The 24,275-nt window shown below is 43.4% G+C and overlaps 1 protein-coding gene across 1 annotated transcript in view; it reads right to left on the bottom strand.

Moving 5' to 3' along the window:
* Positions 1-24,275, bottom strand: part of LOC123030054 (A.superbus venom factor 1-like) — a 126,948-nt gene that overhangs the window by 10,733 nt on the left and 91,940 nt on the right. Inside the window, exons 30-37 of the mRNA XM_044443616.1 lie at positions 23,210-23,368; positions 22,013-22,163; positions 15,837-15,891; positions 12,458-12,545; positions 10,441-10,530; positions 5,809-5,914; positions 4,670-4,759; positions 3,623-3,709 (exon numbers count right to left, since the gene is read on the bottom strand). Coding sequence (XP_044299551.1) covers positions 3,623-3,709; positions 4,670-4,759; positions 5,809-5,914; positions 10,441-10,530; positions 12,458-12,545; positions 15,837-15,891; positions 22,013-22,163; positions 23,210-23,368 — 826 coding nt within the window. The remainder of the gene's footprint in view (positions 1-3,622; positions 3,710-4,669; positions 4,760-5,808; positions 5,915-10,440; positions 10,531-12,457; positions 12,546-15,836; positions 15,892-22,012; positions 22,164-23,209; positions 23,369-24,275) is intronic.

The following is a 24,275-nucleotide window of genomic DNA, read 5'->3' as shown; positions in this document are numbered from 1 at the left end:
AATTATGGGAGATTTCAGTCAGCGGTGACAGCCAGGTCACATCGCTTCCTAGAAGCTATAGAGGGAGGGATTTTCACACAGAGGGCCTGAGAGGCAGCTGGAGGGGGGAGGGGGGAACACTCATGACTTGGTCTTGACCAACAGGGAGGAGCTGATAGATGAGGTACAGATTAGGGAAGCTCTGGATGATAGTGATCACTCAATCCTTTTCTTTGAAATCGGGAATGGGGACGTGCAGCAGGTCGAACACTAGAAACTGGTACTTAAAGAGGGCCAACTTTGGTCAACTGAAGGCCAAAATGGGAAGTTTCCTGGAATAGGTTACTGGAAGACAAGCAAGTTGAGTAGGGGTGGATGGCACTCAAAAGGGAGGTTTTGGAGGTGCAAGGCTTGACGATACCTCTAGTTAGTAAGGCGGGGAGGCAAAGGACAGCGCTGCCATGGATGCGAAAGGAGGTGCTTAGAGGGATTAGAACCTCCGTAGGAAATGGGTACTAGGGCAAATAGACAAATGGGTATACTGGGAGGCCTGATGCAGAAGGATTCTTCACAACGCTAAGGCTGATTAAAAGCTGGTACTTGCAAAGAATATCTTGAGCAAACAAAAGTGCTTTTATCAGCATGTAAATAGCAAGAGGAAGGCGAGACAAGTGGTGGGACCGCTAAATAAGGAGGAAGGGGCACCAATGACTGATATGAGGGAACAGGCACAGAAGCTAAATGAGTGTTTTGCCTCTGTGTTCACCCCAAAGCAGGATGGAGGAGATCCGCACAGGAGATTAGATGAGGCCGGGGACTTAGGGGCACAAATTAGAGTCACCCCCCTTGAAGTCGAAGGGCTCCTCAGGGCATTGGACATTACAAAGGCACCAGGCCCTGACGGGTTACACCCGAGAGTTGGCAGGGGTTCTCTCATGCCCGCTGGCCTCCATTTTTGAGGCCTCGTGGAGAATGGGTGAAGTTCCAGAGGACTGGAGGGTGGCATCAGTAGTCCCAATACACGAAATGCGTAGTAGAAGGGACATGGGGCATTACAGACCAGTTAGCCTTATGTCCAGTGTAGGAAAAACAATGGAAAGGCTCATAGTAGCGAGAGATCTAGTGATGCTAGATAGGGAAGGGAGGGTGGCGGCCACAGAACACGGCTTCAGCAATAACAGGTCCTGCCAGACAAACCTTGTGGAATTCTATGACAAGGTTTCTAAGGGGCTAGATAGCGGGGATGCAGTGGATGTGATTTACCTGGATTTCAGCAAGGGCTTTGACAAAGTGCCACATGATATCCTGCTTGAGAAACAACGGATAGACCAATTCACTGTCTGATGGATTAGGGCATGGCTGACTGACCGAAAGCAGGGAGTAACCATTAGTGGGGAATCATCAGGATGGCGGCCAGTGACAAGTGGGTCCCCCACGGCTCTGTCCTGGTGCCGGTCCTGTTTAATTTTTTCATCAATGACATGGAAGAAGGGGTGAACGGTCTGCTGATCAAATTAGCAGAGGATACTAAAACTGGAGCAGTGGCCACAACTGAGGAGCAGGTACTTCAGATCCAAAAGGATCTGGACAGACTATGGAAGTGGGCAGGAGACAACAGGATGGCGTTCAATGTGGATAAGTGCAAGGTCTTGCACTTGGGGCGTAGGAATGGGTGTCATAAGTACAGGTTAGGGGACAAGTGGCTGGAGAGCAGCACTTGTGAAAGGGACCTCGGGGTCCTGGTTGACTGTAGCCTAAACAAGAGTCAGCAGTGTGATGCGGTGGTCAAGAGGGCGAACACCACCCTTGGTTGCATAGCCAGAAGTGTGGCTTCTAGATCGAGAGAGGTATTACTACCACTGTATACGACTCTGGTGTACCCACAACTGGAGTATTGTGCTCAGTTTTGGGCCCCTCATTACAGGAAGGATATACTCAGGTTAGAGTCAGTGCAGCATAGGGCCACAAGATTGGTGGCCGTTTGCAGGGGATGCCTTATGAGACGAGACTGAGGGAACTGGGTCTCTTCAGCCTGGAGAAGAGGAGACTCAGAGGCGCTCTGTTGGCAACATACAGGTATGTAAGTGGGTGTCACACGGAGGTGGGTAAAGACCTTTTCTCCCCTGCAGAGGAGGGCAGGATGCGCTCCAGTGGAGTGAAGCTCAGGGAACGAAGGTTTAATTTAGATGCCAGGAAGTACTCCCTGACGGTTAGGACCCCGAGGGTGTGGAATGGGCTTCCACGGGAGGTGGTCTAGGCCCCAATGTTGAGGGTGTTCAAGGATAGGCTAGACATGCCCATGGTGGGCATGTCATGAGCGGAGCCGGCTGGAGTTGGGGGTCAGACTAGATGGCCTGGGAGACCCCTTCTGACTCATTCTGTTTCTATGTTTCAATGTTTCTAAGTCTACATCTCTTTTTCATCTTCCTCAAGTGAGGCTATGGAGATCTAAAACCAGTGCTTTGCTGCAACCCTGGTGTGGATAAGGGCTAAGAAACCAACATTCAAGTTAGTCAAGACTGAGATACTTTTAGTAGCAGGTTCTTCTGACTGGATGGAGGGTATTCAACCAGGTTTAGACAAGGTTGTACTCCCCTTGAAGCAAAAGCTTCATCACTTGGAGGTCCTCCTCAAGCCTTATTTGTCACTTGAAATTCAAGTTGCTGCAGTGACACAGAGTACCTTCTGCCAGCTTCAGATGGTAGACCAGCTGCACCCCTACTTGGAGAAGGATAGCCTGGCTTCAGTTCTAGTAATATTCAAAGTAGATTATTGCAAAGCTGTCTATGTGGGACTGCCTTTGAAGACTGTTCAGGGGCTGCAGCTTGTGCAAAGCTCAGCAGTCAGATTAATAATTGGGACCAGAAGGCTCTAGCATGTAACACCAGGTCTGGCTTGCTGATTTTGGTTGCCTGCATGCTTCTAAGCCTAATTCATGGTGCTGGTTTTACCTATAAAGCCATATAAGTCAGGTCTAACTTTACTGAACTTGTTTGAGTAGTTGAAATTGTTTTGAAGTCTAATTTAAATTTTGCATTGGAATTTTATGCTTTTACTTGTATTTTATTGGATTGCTTAATTTATTGTTAAACAATTAGAGAACTTTGGCTAATATTTACCATGGAAATGAAAATAATAATATTATTACACTGGGAAGGGAATTGCTCACCTCTTATAATACAGTGGACTGCAAACTTAATAGCACTTTCTGTATCTGACCAGATTGCATAGAGACAGTACATGCAAATAAAGATTTGGTCTGAGTTTGATGACATTTATCTCCACCTGATAGATGTATACCTACATAGATCTGAATCTATTTTTCTTTCTTTCCTCCTTTTTTCTTTTGCATGGTTTTGCTTTGTTGAAAAGTATGATAAAAATACGATTTAAAAAATCTGAACAAACATAATCCTAGAATACGTGAAGAGTTGCGATGCATCTGCACTGCAACGTAAGGTAACACAAATTCCATAGGAAAAGGCATAATGGATGAGCAGCAGCTCATCATGTGGGCAGAATGCACCTACCATGAGGCACTGAGATCCAGCCCAAGTGCTAGACTCTTGTACTATGTTGAACATTAACAGTGCAAATGGCTCTTTCTATATTTACAGGTTTCTGCAATCTAAATTGTAGTTACCATAATCCACTCCTGGCTTGCAAGCTTCATTTATTCGCTTCTGAACGTTGACAGGGTCATCTGCCTCATAGCGCTTGTAGCAGTTTTCTGGAGGGGTAGCGGGGAAAGATAGAGAATGAAGATTTCTTTAGGGTCTTTCAGGGGAATAACTAAGTAGATGTGCCACTGATCACTGGGACAGCCGGGGTCTCTTTTCAAAAACAATGCTAAGGCAACTGGAGCAGAATTCCAATTGGGTGCTCACTGCATTTTCCGTCTATGTCCTGCTTACTGCTCAGCTTTATGGATCACTGGTGATTGGTTCCCATGAGTTGCATTAATCTGGAATCTAGCAGATGAATGGTCTGTTCAATACTATGCAGATTACAGATAACCTTGAAATGGCTGCTATTCTCACCAGGGACTGCTATGTTTTCAAATATGTTTTTAAATTCATCAGCATTCCTAACAATACTTCAACACTTACACCGTCTCTTCATAGAAATGGGTTTAATTCACAGAATTATCTGGCCAGATATGGGCAAAAGATATTATGCTTAAAACATAACTAAAAGTGGTTTTATAAAATTGTAATGCATAACAGCTACTCTTTTGTTAGTCATTCCCCTAGTGACAACAAAAATTATTGGTGCAACATAACAGGCAAGATGACATGACCAGAAAACATTGATTCCTCTGTTCTGTCTCTGCCACTTAAATGTATGCCCTGGAGTGGAGAAGCTACTTGCCACCCAATTCTGTTAATCTCATAATTTGCAGAATTAAACAGCATCACCCCCCTAAACCAAGTATGGGCAGAAGGTGGATGCCCAGCTTTCAATGTTCCTGATAACTGAGCTTGCTGTCAGGGACTTCAGGAAGTTGAACTTCAGAACATCAGAAGATTGGCCCACTCTGCCCTAAATCATCCTACAGATCATAGATCCACCCTGGATTGATTCTGACGAATCCAGAGCTCTTAGATCCCATATTACCCCATATTCCAACCCCTCTAAGTCTCAGCAGGAGTGAGCAGAAGCAGCATCTCCCCACCTTTCCCAAACTTACCATTTGCACACTGGCAAACAGCACCTTGGCACAACTTACTGAAGACAGCACTGTCTTTGGATAGGTGGTAGAACTTGGTGCACTGCTCATCTGCAATCAGTAAAGGAAAGAAATGTCCCAAGCTACTCCAAACTGGAAAAGGTTTGTACTTTATGAGTTACAGTAGAACAGACATACGGGTTATGTCTACTTAGACGTAAAATCCCATTTAATTCAGTGCAGTTTCCTCCCATATATATTGTCCTTAGATTATATCCTAAGGTAGAAATCAAACAGGAAAGCTTTGAGGAGCATACAGAGTGGGGAAATTATTTCTCTCAAGGAGAATATTGGTGACATATTAACCTGACCTTATGCATGAAGAGAGTCAGGTCAGCTGCATATGTGCCACAACATACTTGGAGTCAAGTTTAATCAGTTATATTGTAACCTCTCTTGCAATAGGAAGGGCTGTCTTCTGTACTCTTCAGGTGTGCGTGCGTGCGTGCAGGGGGGCTACTATTTTCTACATAGCAGTCTAAGGGCGCTGGAAGCAAACCATTTCCTTTACAAGAGGTCACACTGTGCAATAGAGGCAGTGCCATCTAGTAGTCTAGGGCCTCCTTGTTGCCGAGCATCCATGCACAGGAAGTAACAACATACAGAATATTATTCCATACACCTTGAAAGGACTTTCATTTTCCTTTTGAGTGGAACTCTCAAAAGTGGATACAATGCTGCCACACCTGGATCTGATGCAGCTTTTAGCAATTAAAATGACCTTGGGGGCCAAATGGAGCCCACGAGCACCAATGGGTCCTCTGTAGTCCTGTGTCACTGCAAGTGACCCTAGAGAGGCACCTGTTGAATTAAGCAGTGTTGCTTCTTGAGCAGCAAAATACCTTGGGCTCACCCACTCTGCCCCCAAAGCACACTGCTGTTTTGTCATTTCATGCCTTGGTAAAACACCTGTAATTCAATGGTGTTTTGATTCACCGTGGCTGCTTGTTGGTACTATATGGTGTTCATATAGATGGTATTCATTTCACAAATGGGGACAATCTGCCCCCCTTCCCCTAATATTCAAAACCCATTCATGTTTCACAGTGCATTCAGTCTGAACTAAGTTGAGCCCTTAGGACTGCTATGGTTGCCATTACCTAGAGCATAATAACTGTAGATCTTAACTGATCCTGGCTGAAGGAAACCAACTTCAAAATGCTTGTATGCTTTAAACTGCAGACATTCATCCTGTGTATGGGAAACCTAGGATGAGGAGAAAAGAGAGAGAACAAGTCTTTAGGTGTCAATCTTCTGTTGACTGATTGTGAATGTTGGACTTAGTGTGAATGTTCATTATTTTCAGTGTATGGAGGTTATCCAGGAAGACCTACTTGGCTTTGTATGCAAAAGATGGGTGACCCCTGGTTTGATAACAGAGAAAGATTTAGGATTTTAGTTGATTCCAAAGACAGAACAGCAGGGGAAAAGGGTAATTCATCACTGAATTAGCATCACTGTGCAGCACGTGATGCATCACTGTGTCAAGATCATGAGGAAGAATGATACTTGGTCAGACTTCACATAGAACACTATTTATTTATTAAAAGTGTTCCTATCCCGCCCCCTACAGAACATCTCAGGGCAGCTTACAATAAATAAGTCTAACACTATGCTCAACTCTGGGTACCCCAGTATAAAAAATATCTTCAGAGGAAGGTGACAAAGATGATGACCAAATCCCTGAGGAAAGTTTGGGCGTGTTTAGACTGGAGAAGAGACAAGAAGTGATATGATCGCCACCTTCAAATACTTGAAGAACTGTCACATATATGATGGAGCAAATTGTCTTCTGTTGGTCCACTATGGGATAGGACCCAAACCAATAGGTTCCAGTGATAGGAAAGGGAATTTTGACTCAACACTAAGAAGAAGGCTCTGATGGTATAAGCGATCAGTAGTGAAATAGGCAGCTGCAGAAGATGGCAGGTTCTCCTTTGTTATGGCTTATTAAATGGTGATCGAATGACTACATATTGAGTTGGATGAATATGTATTGAGTGCTGCTGTGATGGTTTTTTGTGTACTGGCAGAAGGTTAGATGAAATGCCTTTGAGGTTTCCTCCACGATTCCATGAGTTAGTGGGAGAACTGTCACTTCTGCCCATTTGACAGCACTTACACACTTCACTGTATGAAACCAAATAACCCCACTCCCTGAAGCTGATTCTCAAGGTGGAATATTGTGACTTCAGAACAGAGAGAAATCTCACTGTCAATACTAATACAGAGAACAATGAAAATATTGAAAATATAGCCAACTCTGGTATCATGCTGAAGTCACCAGTGACATCCAGGTAGGGATGATGGATCGACTGTGTGAATGCAGAGACAACCATTCAAAGAACTAAAGTTAGAGGTAATCAAGCTCTCTTTCTGCTCTGAGATAAGAGCAATCTGTGCAGATAAGAGCAAATAGCAATCTGACTTACCACTGGGTAAGGCGTCATCACTGAAGTATGGGTGACAGCACCACTACATTGAAAGACGGGACAGCCCTGGTACAGACATCCAGGTGATAGTGATGAATGAATGTGGATGGTTTCGATCAGGTAACCACTGGGCATAACTTATGTAGGGGGCACACCTATCTACTCCATGGGTAGAATGCACTTTAACTATATTGAAAGCTCCAACTGTGCCAGTTTGCAAGCAAGATTAATTGTTTGAATAAACCAGGATGCAAAGTACAAGAAAGAGACAGGAAATCCTTGACACTTAGCACAGGAAAAGCTGCTGCAACTGACAAAAGGATTAGGTCTGTGACTTGTAGAATGCTAAAACCCTGTGGATAATGGGCAGGTGAAGAATTAATTTCAAAGGAGAATCTGGAGCTGGGGGAAAAGGCAGAATTATATCCTGCTTAACATGAACATCTAAGACAGCCTTCAGGATAAAAGCTATGTGAGCACGGAGCGCATCATTGTCTGTATAGAAGATCATATACAGAGACTCCACCTGGACAGTGCACAACTTGCTAGATCCAAAGTCATGTCTACAAGAAAGCCCACCCTCCAGGACAGCTGCCAAAAGTCCATCATAATCAATGGGTTGAGTAGCTTTGATGTCAGGGGCCTTAACACAATGGAGAGATTCCACTGTGAGAGCCTGAAAAGGCATTATAATATTCTGGACTCCCTAGAAAAATTGGTGCTACAATGGATGAGAGAAAACCAAAACCACATCCTCTGGCATATGATAGACTTTTAACTGTTTTTATAGATATTTAATTCATTATGTTTTAATTGGTTTTTAATGTTTTTACCCTGTTAGTATGTTTTGCATTGTAAGCTGCCTAGGAAGGCCTCGGCAATTATAGGCAGCCTATAAAAATATGTCAATAAATAAATAGACAGAAATGGTTGTGACAGAAATGGTTGTAAATCAATAACACCATAAGCCCACACTCTAAGAGAGTAAATACCAAAGGATGTGGAGAACTGGACACTAAAGAGGATCCACATGAGAAGCAACAACAAAAGATGAAGCATCCTTCCATTTCTTACTATAGGAATGTTTAGTAGAGGGTTTCCTCACCACATCAGGCATACTATGAAGCACCAAAGAGAAGTTTGTTTCAGGAATCAAGGGTGCATCTTCCATGCCATCAGTTGTACCATATCCCTCTTGGTTCCAAGGGGACAGGTTTACCCTTGAATAGGTAAAGAAGTATTAGAAACCATGCCTGTTTTGGCCACCAAGGAGTGATAGGAATCCCCTCTGTCTGATCCATTTTGGTAAGAACCTTTCTAATCAGGGGAAATGATGGAAAAAGGTAAAGCAGATTCCTTGTAGGGTTCAGGTTTCTGTTTGCTGTTGTAAGGAGTTCTGAGAATGGGAATGGCAAAAGCATGGGCCTGTCACAGTGCAAGGTTCATAAACTTCAAGATAAGCCAAGCGGCTAGCGAGAATCAGACTGGCTCTGTTTCAGGAGGAGACACCGTGAAACAGGAAAAGCCTGAGAAGGAAAGATGTGACTTTCTCAGTCCAGTAGTTTGATGCCAGTTGCTGGGGAACATATGTGGGAGGTGGTCCTGCATGTGGATTCCTGGCTGGCCACATGGGGAACGGAACACCTACATCAGACATTATGGCCACGGTTCCTTTAGTACATGCTAGTCAGGGCGAGTGAGAGATAAGGTAAATGCATGTCTTCCACCTCATTGGGAAGGAAGTTGCGGCCCCCTTCCTTCCCAGTGAGGATAAAGAATAAGGCATCTTTCTTTGTGTTTGTCTTCTGTATGCATATCTCATGCCATCTATCAGCAATTCCTTAAGTATGCAGAAAGACAATTTAATCTGAAGACAGCTAAGGCATCAACAATGGGTTATTAAAGAAGAGAGGCTTATCCTTCTCAGCAGGTCCAGACCTGATCCATTTTAGCTTGGAGTTCTTCTAAATTCTCACTGAGTTCTTCATTCCTCCCTAAAGAGGCACAGGAAAGTATCTAGCACTCCTGTTTGCATTCTTAGAACAAGCAATATCTGCCTTCAAACAGGGAGCAGATGTTTGCTGGTAGCATGTGAAGGGGAATTGATTTTATGTATCATCTTTATCAGCCTCTCCTCATCAACTTATTCAAACCCCACACAGTGAAATTCTCTTTCAAAGCAGAAATGTTGTGATCATGCAGGGAAACACCTCTGCTTGAGCTCTGAGAGCAGAATTGGGGTGGGGATGGAGAAACAGTTTGACCTCATTCCCAGAGGAAAAACATACATTGGGAACAGGACAGGGTAGCAAGTAATAACAATAGCTCCGGCAGCCATGTGTGGTAGGGATTCTCCTTTTAAACACAAGAGTGCTAGCATATGGATGCTGGGTTTTTTTGTGCAGGTTTCCTGGAGTTGAAATACAATTCCCATTATTCCTAGCAGAATGTGACTCTGACATTTCCACCAGGGATAATGGCAGTGCTATGGTAAAACTTATAACTCTAGGAAAAAATGTTTCAGCAACATCTTCAGCTTATGAGAAGCATGGAGGGAAGCCACTGCCAGATACTGTTGTGTTTGTTCGCACAGTGAACCTTTCAGGATGGAACTGGGTCCCTTGAAGTATGCTTTTAAATACTGAAACATCCTCTCACAGATTTTCAGTGATTGATTGGCTTGCCTGAGGGGATCTGATTCATTGCTCACCAATGCTTAGTTTTATGCAATTTTTAAAAGGTATTTGAGATCTCTCAAGGTCTTGACTTGGCTTCAAAGCTCCACTCTAGGCTTTGTCCCTCAGTCTAACCTGCCTCCCTGTTTGGCAATGCAAATCACATGCATTGTTACCAATTCCTGATTTGCCATTGTGGCTTAAGGCACTGGCAGGCTGGGTGTCCATTCTTCACTTGTAGATTGTTGCATCATCCAAAACCAGTGAGGGTGGACTGTTGAGGTGGTTAACAAACCAGCTACAACTCTAAGACAACCTATGGGTTTAGAGTCATTTGTAAATCATACCAACAACCCACTCTTGCTGGGTTTGGACAAGACCACCCATGAGCAGGGGTTTGGAAATGGAATAAGCAAACATTCTATGATTGTGCAAACATGCCCCAAAAGCTGCCAGGGGAACTTGCTAACCACCTTGAATACGTGTTTGAAAAGTGGACTACATTTTTTTAATGGAAAAATATATAAAATGCTTTTTGAATCAGCTAAAGAAAATATCCACACCTCAACCTTTGCATCCCAGACTTGCATATATTGTACCAGTTTTCTCTTCTATGATCCTTTACCTTGTACAAATAGAGGAGGAGGTTCCCTTTTTCCGACTTGATGTTGTCTATTTCAAATTGAGTGATATATTTGTCGACTCCTTCAGAAAGCTAATAGAGAGAACATCATTGGTACCTGCCCTGTTTTGCATGGTTCACACAAGCAAGTAAGGATCAGAACATATTATCTAAGATGAATGTGGGAGTTTCAATATGCAGCAAAGATTTGGAAAATTTTGATAAAATGTGCAAAATTTCTCAGAGGGCTTTTGCACATCCCTAAATAGGAGTTGCTCATAGCATTTAATCACATGTTTGTCCTAGCTATCAACAGATAATAGCATCATACTGATTCCATTTATTAATAGGAAGCAATTCTTTTAGAGAATTATGTCATGGTCTCTAGAATCCCAGCTTGGAGGTCAGAGACAGCTGGCAGAAGTGTGCAAGCTGCTCTCCAAGGTTGGAAAAGCGATCTCAGAGAGCAAGACAAGGGGCATTCAGAGGGTGGGTAGGAGGCTCTTCAGCTGCTTCAGCCTCCCTCATTCCACCTCCGAAAAGCCATTGCTAGATGGAGGAAAGAAAATGCAGAGCAGGAAGAGTGGGAAGGTGAAGATAGCCCCCATCACTCCACCTGCTCTGCCCTGGATGCCTGTAAGCTCTGCATTCAGGGGCTTAGAGGCATTCCCATATGATTGTGTCTGCATGCTTGTTTGTTTGTTCATTTAAAACATTTATAAGCTGTCAATTTCACCCATGGCATCTCTAGGCAGCTAACACCAAACATTTAAAATACATTATAAAATAATACAACAATAGCATAGATTAATACAGATACATAACCTAATAAAATTACATTAAATTAAATTACATTAGTTTTAAATACATATACATGTGCAATAATGAGTCAAAGAGGACAGTACTTTAGCTGTCCTGCTTTGAAGATATCACCAAGATTTTCAAGTCCGACTTTGCGAACATTTCTCTGAACATTTTTTAAACAATCAGCTATAATGCATTTTAAAATTATTTTCACCAATAGACATATTTTTGTGTGCACTTTTCTGCAATATATGCATTTTTCAAGAAATCTGTTGCAAAATTTGGAGAAGCATGAATTTTTAAGGATCATTGACTTTCGGTTTGTATATTGACCTGAAAGTTTGGAATTAAGTACTCTCCCATTATAATGGAAATGGAACAGATTTCTTTCCCATTCCTACCTTCCTAACTGCACACCAGTTGTAACCGGCCACCTCACCTGGCCTCATGGTAGGCAGGCTTTAGTGACAACATCTATGTGATGCCTTTGCCAAGTCTATAGTTACATAGACACCTGCTGGCATGAGCAGGCTGGGGTCAGCCACTCTCTTGTGTGCAGCCTAGTAAACAATGTGTCAAAGCAGGAGAAATGGTAGCATTCACAATTAGTCTGAAATTATCCTTTCTGCAGATCTAATCTGTTAGCTAAGAGTTTTTCATTGCTTGCAGTGAATTTCTTGTTCCAATTAAATTATTCCAAAGGACAGCTAAGGCTCTAATCTGAAATGCATTTATGGTAAAGTAAACAACTGGAAATAGTGGGAGTTACTTCTGAGTAAGGATATATTCTTTTATTGATTGATTAGGCCAATTAGTCAATTTTTAAAAGTTTAATCAGGTAGACTTGTACTTCAGATTAATTGGGCAGCAATTATATTTAAATATTATAATACCACTACCTGTGAGTACTACCAGGTGAGAAGAACTTTCCAAAAATACATTTTCCCACCTCTCTCAGACAGAATTTATGCTCCTTCTAACATGATTCTTACTACAAAACATTTGAAATCAAGGGAAGTATGCTTCTTGCCTCAGAAGTATCATTTCACCCTTGTGCAAATATATGTAAATTTAATGAACAGTTTGTTTATTTAGCTGACTGAAATGATAATCAGTTAAATTTTGTTTAACTGGATGGCAACCCTACTTCTAAGGAAACATGCCCAGGATCATGCTATCAAGAAACTGTTTCCTGCATGAAGCAGGCCTCACCTACCCTCTTGAGTTCTTCAGTATCAGGAATAAAACCAGTGAGCATGGAAACATCAATCATTGTCATTGCGGCATCTATTTCACCAAGGTACCTGAAGTCAGGAAGAAAAAAAGAAGACCAAGGAAACAGAAAGTCAGATTTATCATGATGTATTCTTCTGGAAGAGATTAACTGCTCTCCATTAACTCCATGAGAAGGCAGGGCTAAGGGATTAATACATTTCCTATGAGAGGAGAAATTGCCTCAGCAGTAGGACAACTTGAGCTGTACTTCAACCTCATATGTCTTACAAAAACCTACACAAGTACAATTCTAAAGAAAGACAGGTTTCATTACCTGTATCTGTTGTTCTTCGAGTGGTCATCTGTGCATTCACACATATGGGCTCTTCGTGCATGCTGCTTCGTGCATGCCGTTTTGTTGGAAGATTCTAAAGCTGACTAAATAGTATTTGGTGGGAGTCGGGCCCCCTACACAGCTAGTGTGAGGGTGGGGCTCCGGCCGAGACCTCAGTTCAAAGCTGAGACCGCCATCATCATTGTGTGAATGATGCAGAATAACCCACGTGTCCAAGAGAGACACCAGAGGGGACGGCGGGTGGGTATGTGTGAATGCACAGATGACCACTCAAAGAACAACAGTTAGAGGTAAGGGAACTTGTCTTTATTCTTCATGGTCTCTGTGCATCACACATATGGGAGACTGGAGAGTTTAACTCTAGGAGGAGGGTGGTGTCACTCAGTGGAGTACAGTGGAGAGGATGGATCTACCAAAGGCACAGTCCTCTCTTTATTTGACATCGAGGCAGTAGTGTCTAATGAAGGTTGACGGATTAGACCATGTGGCTGTCTTACAGAGGTCAGTCAGGGACACTCCAGCATAGAGTGCAGTAGAGGTGGATGTGGGTCTAGTTGAGTGAGCCTTGACAGGTCCAGAGAATTGAAGGTAGGGGGGGCATAGGCCACACAAATGGTATGGACCCAGAGAGCCTTTGAGGAGATATCGGGTGTTCTCTGTGTGGCTCACCATAAAGGATGAACAGCCTTTGAGTCTGTCTTAGGGATTGCGTTCTTGATTTATAAAAGGCAAGAGCCCTTCTGACATCTGGGGAATGTAGAGTGGTCTCTATAGGAGTAGAGGGATTATGGAAGAACAAGGGCAGAATTATCAGCTCATTGATATGGAAATAAGGTTGGAAGGTAGGATCAGGTTGGAGGATGACTGTCTCTATGAAAGACAGTATATGAAGTGTCAATCCGGAGGGTCGCTAGCTCAGCTGCTCTTCGGGCAGAAGTAATGGCCACTAGAAAGGCAGTTTTCCATGAAAGGAGGTGAAGATTGCACGAGTACATGCGTTTGAAGGGAGACTTGGTCTCATGGAATAAGCCATTGCCGTCGAATGGCATATCTTTGATCCATGCCTTGGCTTTGCCTGACAAGCCGGAAGATTGAAGCCACATGAAGCAGTGGAGACTATTGCTCCTGTCATATTGCGTGTACCACCCTCAGCCTTGTGTCACACTGTGAGGATCTCCTGCCTGGCCAAGCGAGTAGCCCCATTCTTGATCTCATTCTCAGGACTTGAGCCTCTTTGGGTAGCGAGGAGCACAGGGAAGCCATTCTGTCCCAAAGCATAAGGTGATATCTGGCTGTGGTAGCTTGGTAAGTGACCGTTTTTATAGAGAGGACTGACGAAGAATAGAGGCAGCGACCGATAGTGCTGAGGTGTATTCTTGGTGAGCCGCCCCGAGGCTTTGTTGCGATGGGGGCGGCATAGAAATGTTTTAAATAAATAAATAAATAAATAAATAATAAGGGTGAGCGATTTTGGTGGCTTTGCTTTCTTTTCCGCCTTTTTTGTTTTGCCACCTTGGGTATCCTTGCTGGTGGAGGAGATGGCAAGTCGTCCGGGGTGGCAGCCGAAGCCACCGAGGTGGACGGCTGAGGGTCCTCAGTGTCCAAGGTGCGGCTCCAAAGTTCCGCCTTTAAACAGTCAGCCTGATGGTTCCTTGCCTGCTTCATAAAAGCTTGGCAATGATAGCAAGACTCAACATCATGCGACTCTCCCAAGTAGAAAAGACAAAGGGAGTGACCGTCAGCCGGAGGAAGTTTGCTACCACATGCAGTGCACTTGCAGAAAGTGGCCTTAAGTGCCCTCTCGTCTGGCTGACAAGGCGCGACGAAAGGGCCTAAGCAGTAACCACTGTAAGGTGTCATTTATCTCCCCCACTCTCTCTTTGCTTCAAGCAATAGGGAGAAGACGAGAAGAGAAAAGAGAGAGTTACCTCATATAACTCACAAGGAGACAACCTTCCCGATGCACTCATGATGGCAGTCGAAGCAGAATTTGGTCTTGGCAGGAGCCCTACCCTCATGATAGTCACGTTTGGGGCCAGGCTCCCACCGAATACTAATTAATCAGCTTTAGAATCTTCCTGAAAACTGCTCCATGCATGTGCGAAGAGCCATATGTGTGATGCACAGAGACCACGAAGAATAACAGTTCCTTTCCATTCACTAACAAATGCTACGTATGACTTGCCCTGGCAATGTGGACCAAACAGAGAGAAGAATGTGCCATAGAGCACCCTGCCTCCGCAGGAGGGCAGCAGCCAGCACAGCGTGCTTTTCCCCTCCCACTCTGAGACACCGAACCCAGACAAGCCTTCGCCAAGAGCAGACTTCAGGTCCAGCCTCTGCTGAACAGAAGGACATTTACCAGTAAGACCAGTTTTGCATTTGAGGTCACCAGAGGGTATGGCTGAGAGGAATGGGACATAGTGTCACATCAACACATTGGGCACCCTTCCTCCCTGATGCACCTTCCACTTTCATTTTTGATTAATTATAGCTTAGTGTTACACCTGACCCCTAAATGTGATTAATCTTAGTTTTTGTCTGCTGAAACATGCCAGCTTCGCAACACATCATCTGATACTGTTTGTTTCAAACAAAGCATAATTAAGATTTATCACAATTTGTCAGTGTTGGATAAATATGACAAGCTAAGGTTAATCAAGAGCAATAGCAAAAAATTCTGAACTACTCCCCATGCCCACACTGGAGGATGAAAGTAGAGGGAAGGAGGCAGCATACACAGCCTTATTTCTGTCACAGAGATGAACATACAATTGAGATGTATCATCTTCTAACAATGTCAGTAGAAACCTTGGAACTTCAAAGGTTGTTATATGGTTTCATGTGTGTTCCCTGTGCTGGGTGGAAATGTGGAATATTCAACTTTCATGCATATTTACTGATAAACTCTAAAAGTGAAGTAATTTTTGACACATTGGTTAAACATTTTTCTTGTACAACATTTTCCTCTTCTCTCATTGTTATGCTGATTTCTGGTTATGATCAAATATACTAAGGTTCTCACCTGGCACAGATTTTCATCTCAATTGCTCCCAGAGCTCCCTTTGTCTGCTTCTCACCTACAAGTCGTTTCAGAAAAAAAAATCTGTATAAATTCCATGTACAAGAACTTTTAGACTTTTTAAAGAAGAATACTAGGTCTGATTATTTAATGACACACATGCTTCTGTGAAAAAAGGTGGCTTCTAGAATGTACAATGCCAATTGTGCAATGCCTTGTCAATGCACCTGTACAAGACTGACAGCCGTGAATCCAAAGTTGCTCTGGCCTCTCTTGTATGGCTGTGAGACCTCCCAGCGCCCTGTTGCTTCTCCATTTCCCACAAAGTAGGGCATGCTGTTGCTTCAGGAACAGAGCAGAAAGGAGACTTAGAGGGCTTGGTTGTACGGGGGCAAGATGCAAACCCCATTTTGAATTAGGCATGTTCTGTATGGTTATTATTTTGTAATACTGCTTCTATAACATTAATTGTTTGAAAAGGATTTGAGGAAGTTGCTAAGATCCTGAACTCAGAGAAGGTGAGTGATAGATCTGCATCTAGCCTATATCCATCTGACCAATATCTCAAAAGATGGTTACTATATGGGAGAAGAAATAGTCTTCTAGGAATCTGGTAACAGCAAATTGGTGATAAATCTGAGTACAAAAGATTGAATCAGAATTGCAAGACATGCATAAAACAGGGTGGCCAAGACCTATCAGGTAAGCAGTTTCTTGGCAGTAAATATGATTACTCTATAATGTGTTCTTAAGGTGCTTTCCCACCAGCAGTTTTATTTCCAGGATAAGTTACACTCTCCTTCATGGATCACTGCCTTGTTGTGGTGAAGGGGCTTGCGTAGCTCAATGAAGCTATGAGCTATGCCGTGCAGGGCCACCCAAGACGGACAGATCATAGCAGAGAGCTCTGACAAAACGTGATCCACTGGAGAAGGAAATGGCAACCCACTCCAGTATCTTTGCCATGAAAACCTCATGGACAGTACCAAAAGGCAAAAAGATATGACACCGGAAGATGAGACCCTCAAGTCGGAAGGTGTCCACTATGCTACTGGGGAAGAGCAGAGGGCTAGTAATGCCAGAAAGAATGAAGCGACTGGGTCAAAGCCGAAAGGACACTCAGTTGCAGAAGTATCTGGTGGTGAAAGGAGAGTCCGACGCTGCAAAGATCTATACTCCATAAGAACCTGGAATGTAAGATCCATGAATCAAGGCAAGCTGGATGTGGTCAAACAAGAGATGACAAGACTGAACATCAACATCTTAGGAATCAGTGAACTAAAATGGACAGGAATGGGTGAATTTAATTCAGATGACCATCAGGTATACTACTGCAGGCAAGAATCCCTCAGAAGCAATGGAGTAGCCTTCATAGTCAATAAAAGAGGAGGAAAAGCAGTACTGGGATACAATCTCCAAAATGACAGAATGATCTCAGTTCGAAGCCAAGGCAAACAATTCAACATCACAGCAGTCCAAGTCTATGCCCCAACCACTGGTGCTGAAGAGGCTGAAGTTGACTGGTTCTATGAAGGCCTACAACACCTTCTAGAATTAACACCCAAAAATGATGTCCTTGTCATCATGGGGGATTGGAATGCTAAAGTAGGAAGCCAAAAGATAACTGGAATAACAGGCAAGTTTGGCTTTGGAGTAGAAAATGAAGCAAGGCACAGGCTGGTAGAATTTTGTCAAGAGAATACGATGGTCATAGCAAATACTCTTTTCCAACAACCCAAGAGACGACTCTACACACGGACCTCTCCAGATGGTCAACACAGAAATCAGATTGACTGTGTGCTCTGCAGCCAAGATGGAGAAGCTCTATACAGTCAGTAAAAACTAAACCAGGAGCTGACTGTGGCTCAGATCATGAGCTTCTGGTTGCAAAATTTAGGCTTAAATTGAAGAAAGTAGGGAAAAGCACTAGGCCACTCAGGTATGACCTAAACCTAAATCATATCCCTGATGAATATACAGTAGAGGTGACAAATAGATTTAAGGAATTAGATCTGATAGAGTGTCTGAAGAACTATGGACGGAGGTGCACAACACTGTACAAGAGGTAGCAACTAAAACCATCCCAAAGAAAAGCAAATGCAAGAAAGCAAAATGGCTGTCTGAGGAAGCTATACAACTAGCTGAGGAAAGAAGGGAAGCAAAAGGCAAGGGAGAAAGGAAAAGATACAACCAAATGAAAGCAGAATTCCAGAGAATAGCTAGAAGAGATAAGAATGCCTTCTTAAATGTATAGTGCAAAGAAATAGAAGAAAACAATAGAATAGGGAAGACTAGAGATCCCTTCAAGAAAACTGGCGATATGAAGGGAATGTTTCATGCAAAGATGGACATGATAAAGGACCAAAATGGCAGGGACCTAACAGAGGCAGAAGAGAATAAGAAGAGGTGGCAAGATTACACAGAAAAACTATAGAAGAAAGAGCTTAACGTCCCTGACAACCACAGTGGGATGGTCGATGACCTCAAGCCAGACATCCTGGAATGTGAAGTCAAGTGGGCCTTATAAAGTCTGAGCAACAACAAAGCTAGTGGAGGAGACAGTATTCAAGCTGAGCTATTCAAAATCCTAAAAAATGATGCAGTTACAGTGCTATACTCAATATGCCAGCAAATTTGGAAAACTCAGCAGTGGCCACAGGATTGGAAAAGGTCAGTTTACATTCCAATACCAAAGAAGGGCAATGCCAAAGAATGTTCAAACTACTGCACCATTGCACTCATTTCACATGCTAGCAAAGTTATGCTCAAAATCCTACAAGCTAGGCTCCAGCAGTATGTGGACTGAGAACCACCAGAAGTACAGGCGGGGTTTCGAAGAGGGAGAGGAACTAGAGAACAAATTGCCAACATACGCTAGATCACGGAGAAAGCTAGGGAGTTTCAGAAAAACATCTACTTTTGCTTCATTGACTATGCTAAAGCCTTTGATTGGATGGATCACAACAAACTGTGGCAAATTCATAAAGAGGTGTGAATACCAGACCACCTTAGTAAGAAAAGTGAGACCTGGACATGGAACTACTGATTGGTTCAAAATTGGGAAAGGATTTGGAATTAAGATTGCCAGGAGAAATATTAACAACCTCAGATATGCAGGTGATACCACTCTAATGGCAGAAAGTGAAGAGGAGCTAAAGAACCTCTTGATGCAAGTGAAAGAGGAGAGTGCAAAAGTTGGCTTGAAACTCAACAACAAGAAAACTAAGTTCATGGCATCCGATCCTATCACTTCCTGGCAAATAGATGGGGAAGAAATGGAGGTAGTGACAGCTTTTATTTTCCTGGGCTCCAAGATCACCGCAGACGGGGACTGCAGCCAAGAAATTAAAAGATGCTTGCTCCTTGGGAGGAAAGCTATGACAAATCTAGACAGCATACTAAAAAGCAGAGACATCACCCTGGTGACAGAAGTTTGTACAGTCCAGGCTATGGTTTTCCCAGTTGCAATGTATGGCTGTGAAAGTTGGACCATAAGGAAGGCTGAGCACCGAAGAATTGCATTGACTCTAACCTGGCTATATCCTTCCTGTAACAAGAGGTCCAAAACTGAACACAATACTCCAGTTGCGGGCGCACCAGAGTTGTATAGAGTGGTAGATTGACCTCTCTTGATCTAGAAGCCACGCTTCACACTATGGAACCAAGGGTGGCATTTGCCCTCTTGACCACCACGTCACACTGCTGACTCATGTTTAGCCTGCAGTCAACCAGCATCCCGAGATCCCTTTCACAAGTGCTGCTCTCCAGTCATTTGTCCCCTAACCTGTTCTTATGACACCCATTCCTATGCCCCAAGTATAAGACCTTGCACTTATCCACATTGAATGCCATCCTGTGGTCTCCTGCCTACTTCCATAGTCTGTTCAGATCCTTTTGGACAAGTTCTCTTGCCTCGTCCCATTCTTGCTATTTTCCTTGGAGAAACCACACAGTCTATTCCATATTCTGTCAACAATTCTCTTTAACAAGAATGTAAAGTTCAACTAATTAGTGGCACTGAAGCACTTGCAAGAGCAAGAAGAGAAGTTAGTTGTGGGAGACCCCCTGTGGCTTGTGATGGAAACACAGGTGTGCCATGATATCCTGATTAGCAAACTAGTTAAAAGTGGGCTAAATGGAACATCTAAGAGGTGGATCCACAGCTTGCTACTGAATTGGTCTCAATGTGCTCTCATCAATGGCACCTTCTCAAACTGAGAAGAGGTAACAAGTGGGATACCACAGGGTTTAGTCCTGGGTCTAGTGCTCTTTAACATTTTGAATAATGATTTGGATAAGGAAGTGCAGGGAACAATTCTTATATCTGCAAATGACACACAACTGGGTGGATAGCTAATGCCCTGGAAGACAGACATAAGATTCAAGGTGATCTTGACAGGTTCGAGCACTGGGCTGAAAATAGCAGAATTCAATAGGTACAAATGCCAGGTTCTGCACCTAATGCTTTGTTACAAGATGTGGAATACTTGGCTCAACAATACTCCAAATGAAAATGATTTTGAAACTGTTGTAAATCAAAAGCTTATATGAGTCAACAATGTGATGTGGCTGCAAAAGGACAAATGCTATTTTGGGGTGCATTAATAGCATAAGAAAGATGCAGCCAAGCTGGAAAGGGTTCAGAGGAGGGTAGCAAGGATGACTTAGAGACCAGAAACAAAGCCTTATGAAGAGCGATTGAAAGAACTGGGTATGTTTAGCCTTGAGAAGAGAAGACTGAAGTGAGATATGATTCCACTCTGCAAGTATTTGAAAAGCTGTCACAAAGAAGGAGGACACATTCTCTTCTTGATCATCCCAGAGGGCAGAACACAGAACAATGGTCTCAAGTTACAGAAAGCTAGATATCAGCAGAAATTCATGACTGTTAAAGCAGTACAGCAATGGAACCAATAACTAGGGAGGTTGTAGGCTCCTCACACTAGAAACATTCAAGATGCAATTGGACAGATGTCCGAGAGGGATGGTTTAACTTGGAGTCTTTCACTGAGCAGGGGGTTGAACCTGATGGCCCTGATGGCCCTTTGAAATCTACTATTCTATGACTCCATTTTTATTTGCATATTCATTTGCCCCTAGTCCTTTATGATTGTTGTTGTTAGTCGCGAAGTCGCATCGCACCCCATGGACAACATTCCTCCAGGCCTTCCTGTCTTCCACCATCCCCCGGAGCCCACTCAAGCTCACACCAACTGCTTTAGTGACTCCATCCAGCCACCTCATTCTCTGCCGTCCCCTTCTTCTTTTGCCATCTATTGTTCCCAGGATTAGGTTCTTCTCCAGGGAGTCCTTCCTTCTAATTAGGTGGCCAAAGTATCTGAGTTTCATCTTAAGGATCTGGCCTTCTAAAGAGCAGTCAGGGTTGATCTGCTCTAGGACTGACCGGTTTGATCGCCTTGCAGTCCAAGGGACTCGCAGGAGTCTCCTCCAGCACCACAATTCAAAGGCCTCATTCCTTTGGCACTCAGCCTAGTCCTTTATGATAGTGCAGCCAAACATTTGGTCCCCTTGTTTTTGCCTATTATGAACCCAGTGTGAATGGGAATGAGGCTATAACCTGTTGTGATCTGAGGTGATCACCCCAATGTTGACAGGCTCAAAGGCTGGTGTGCCTGCTGTCAGTTTCCAAATATCCATGGCTAACTGAGAAATTAGTGTTCCCATTACTCTGGAACTCTAAATCCCACTTTAATTCTATTTTCTCTTAAAACCTCTGCATTCTTATCTGTTCTACCCCTTGAATGGCCCACCTTTTACCATGGGCAAAGTCCATTTTGTTGTACTGACGTTCTGCTTTGCCATTCTTCTGGTATCCTCACTGCTTCTTATTTAGCCAGCCATAACTCCCCACCACCACCTTTTCTGGTACTATAACTGTTATTGGGGGTATTCAACAAATTCAGGATTAGTATACTAATCAAGCCTTCTTTTTATAAACATGCGTGGCATAATAAAGCTTATGTTGTTCACTTTTTGTATTTGTCACTTAACAAATTTCCCACTTCATAAGAATATGGGGTAAAATCTACTATTTGGCCAACACATTTCTGCAAAAGATATTTCCAGACACTTCCAGGTTTTCTCAGTATGTGTGTGCACATGCACATTCAAGGATGTATGTGACATATTTGGGTATACCGCCCAACACTCAGACTTACTCAACTCGATTTCTTTAACAGAAACCTTCAGATCAAAATTATTGCACACAACTTTCTTCTCCTTTAATTGTGCATAATACATAGTCAAGACTGTTACAGTTGCTTCTCCTTGACCTCTTGCTTGCACAGTAAATTGTTCATTCAGCTTGGTCTGAAAAGCAAGCAGTACCAGGGTTAGAGCTGGGCTAAGAAGAGAGTGATTCTGCAAATATTTCACTAGCATCAATTGTGGAGATGTACACACCCTGCTTTACTTGAGCATTTATGGGAACAGGAATGAAAATGTTTGTCTTTTCAGGAAATAGCGCCCTCCTGCTCTATAAGATTTGTTCACCCTCATATTCATATCATTTTCAGTACGTTTCTATCACTGCAGTGTCTGTGATCCATATTAGGTATAAAATATTCCCCAAATCATAACTTTCTAGTTCAAGCAGTCCTAAGTATTTGATTGAAGAATGATACATACATGCCTAAATCAAAAACAAAAAGCACCAATTTTTCCAAAACCTCTCTTCTGCAAGCCCCATGAAAATCAAATAGAAATTGTACTCTATTCTATTTGAAATAGTATAAATAGGAATAGTATAAATGGGGATTAATAATCCCCATTTATTTAAACAACTGTGCTTCATTGCGCTGATGTGGGCAGGGGAAAGCTTCTGCCCACAGTCCCAAGTGCCACTTGGGCATGCTGGAGGCTGCTGTCTGTAGCAAACATCTGGCAGGTGCTTGTTAAAAGTGGCAAGATGCTTTTGCAGCTTTCACCATGCTGGCTGTTCGGGCTCTCCCATGGTTGACCATTCCATGAAGATTTGGACAAGACAACAACCCTGGGAGGACAGGTTGGCCTGTTTGTAAAAATAGACAACTTTTGGTGAAGCCAACTTGGTTTGCATGACGGAACAACCCACCCATTATAACAGACAAGGGTGGGGTGCTGTGGTGTCTGAACCAAATCTGGAGCTAACGGAGATTCAGGACTTCAATCCTAAACATATTAGGAAGTAAGCCCCCTTGTTTATGAGAGTTACTTCCAAAGAGACATGGCAAGAAGTGTACAGTAAGCTACCCAAGTGCCAGTATAAACAGTGATTTAGGACTTTGCTTTGTTTCTTGGTCAGAGTCTTCTTAAAAGAGAGTGACCAACAGCAAAGCAAAGAACAATGCATAAAATTACACAAAGAAATAGCATACCTCTGTTGTCCTGGCTAACAGAGAGTTTTTTTGGTCAATTCTAAAAGTGACTGGAGCAGAACGTTGTGGCAATAGAAAAGAAACATCCATAATCTGGTCCCTAGAGGATGGTAAATCAATTTTGTACTGGGCAAGAGCTTGGAACACCATGATGGTTGACTGGAATTGCAAGAGGAAAATTGGGTTAGCAAGTAACACATTTCAACAAACATCTAAATTTAGTCTTTACGTGGAAGAAGGTCCAGTGTCAGAGGAATTAAGGAACTGCAGCAAACTGAAAGCAGCTCCATACTTCATGCAGCAAATAGATTTACTACATTTCATCGATGACACGGAAGAAGGGGTGAACAGTCTGCTGATCAAATTCACAGACCATACTAAAACCGGGGCAGTGGCCACAACTGAGCAGCAGGTACTCCAGATCCAAAAGGATCTGGACAGACTACGGAAGTGGGCAGGGGACAACAGAATGGTGTTCAATGTGGATAAGTGCAAGGTCTTGCAGTTGGGGCATAGGGATGGGTGTCATAAGTACAGGTTAAGGGACAAATGGCTGGAGAGCAGCACTTGTGAAAGGGATCTCGGGGTCCTGGTTGACTGTAGCCTAAACAAGAGTCAGCAGTGTGATGAAGTGGTAAAGAGGGCGAACGCCACCCTTGGTTGGATAGGCAGAAACGTGGGTTATAGATCAAGAGAGGTATTACTACCACTCTACACGACTCTGGTGCACCTGCAACTGGAGTATTGTGTTCAGTTCTGGGCCCTAAGTTACAGAAAGGATGTAGTCGGTTTGCAGGGAAAGCCGTATGAGGTGAGACTGAGGGAACTGGGTCTCTTCAGCCTGGAGAAGAGGAGACTCTGAGGGGATCTGTTGGCGACATACAGGTATGTGAGGGGGTGTCACACGGTGGGTAGAGACCTGTTCTCCCCTGCAGAGGTGGCAGGACGCACTCCAATGGAGTGAAGCTCAGGGAACCAAGATTCAACCTGGATGCCAGGAAGTACTCCCTGACAGTTAGGACTCCGAGAGTATGGAATGGGCTTCCATGGGAGATGATTGAGGCAC

This window comes from Varanus komodoensis, unplaced genomic scaffold (assembly GCF_004798865.1).
Source record: "Varanus komodoensis strain SLA01 unplaced genomic scaffold, ASM479886v1 scaffold42, whole genome shotgun sequence".
NCBI classification, from domain to species: Eukaryota; Metazoa; Chordata; class Lepidosauria; order Squamata; family Varanidae; genus Varanus; species Varanus komodoensis.
Note: the sequence above shows the minus strand (reverse complement) of the source record. Positions and strands in the feature narration are given on the sequence as shown.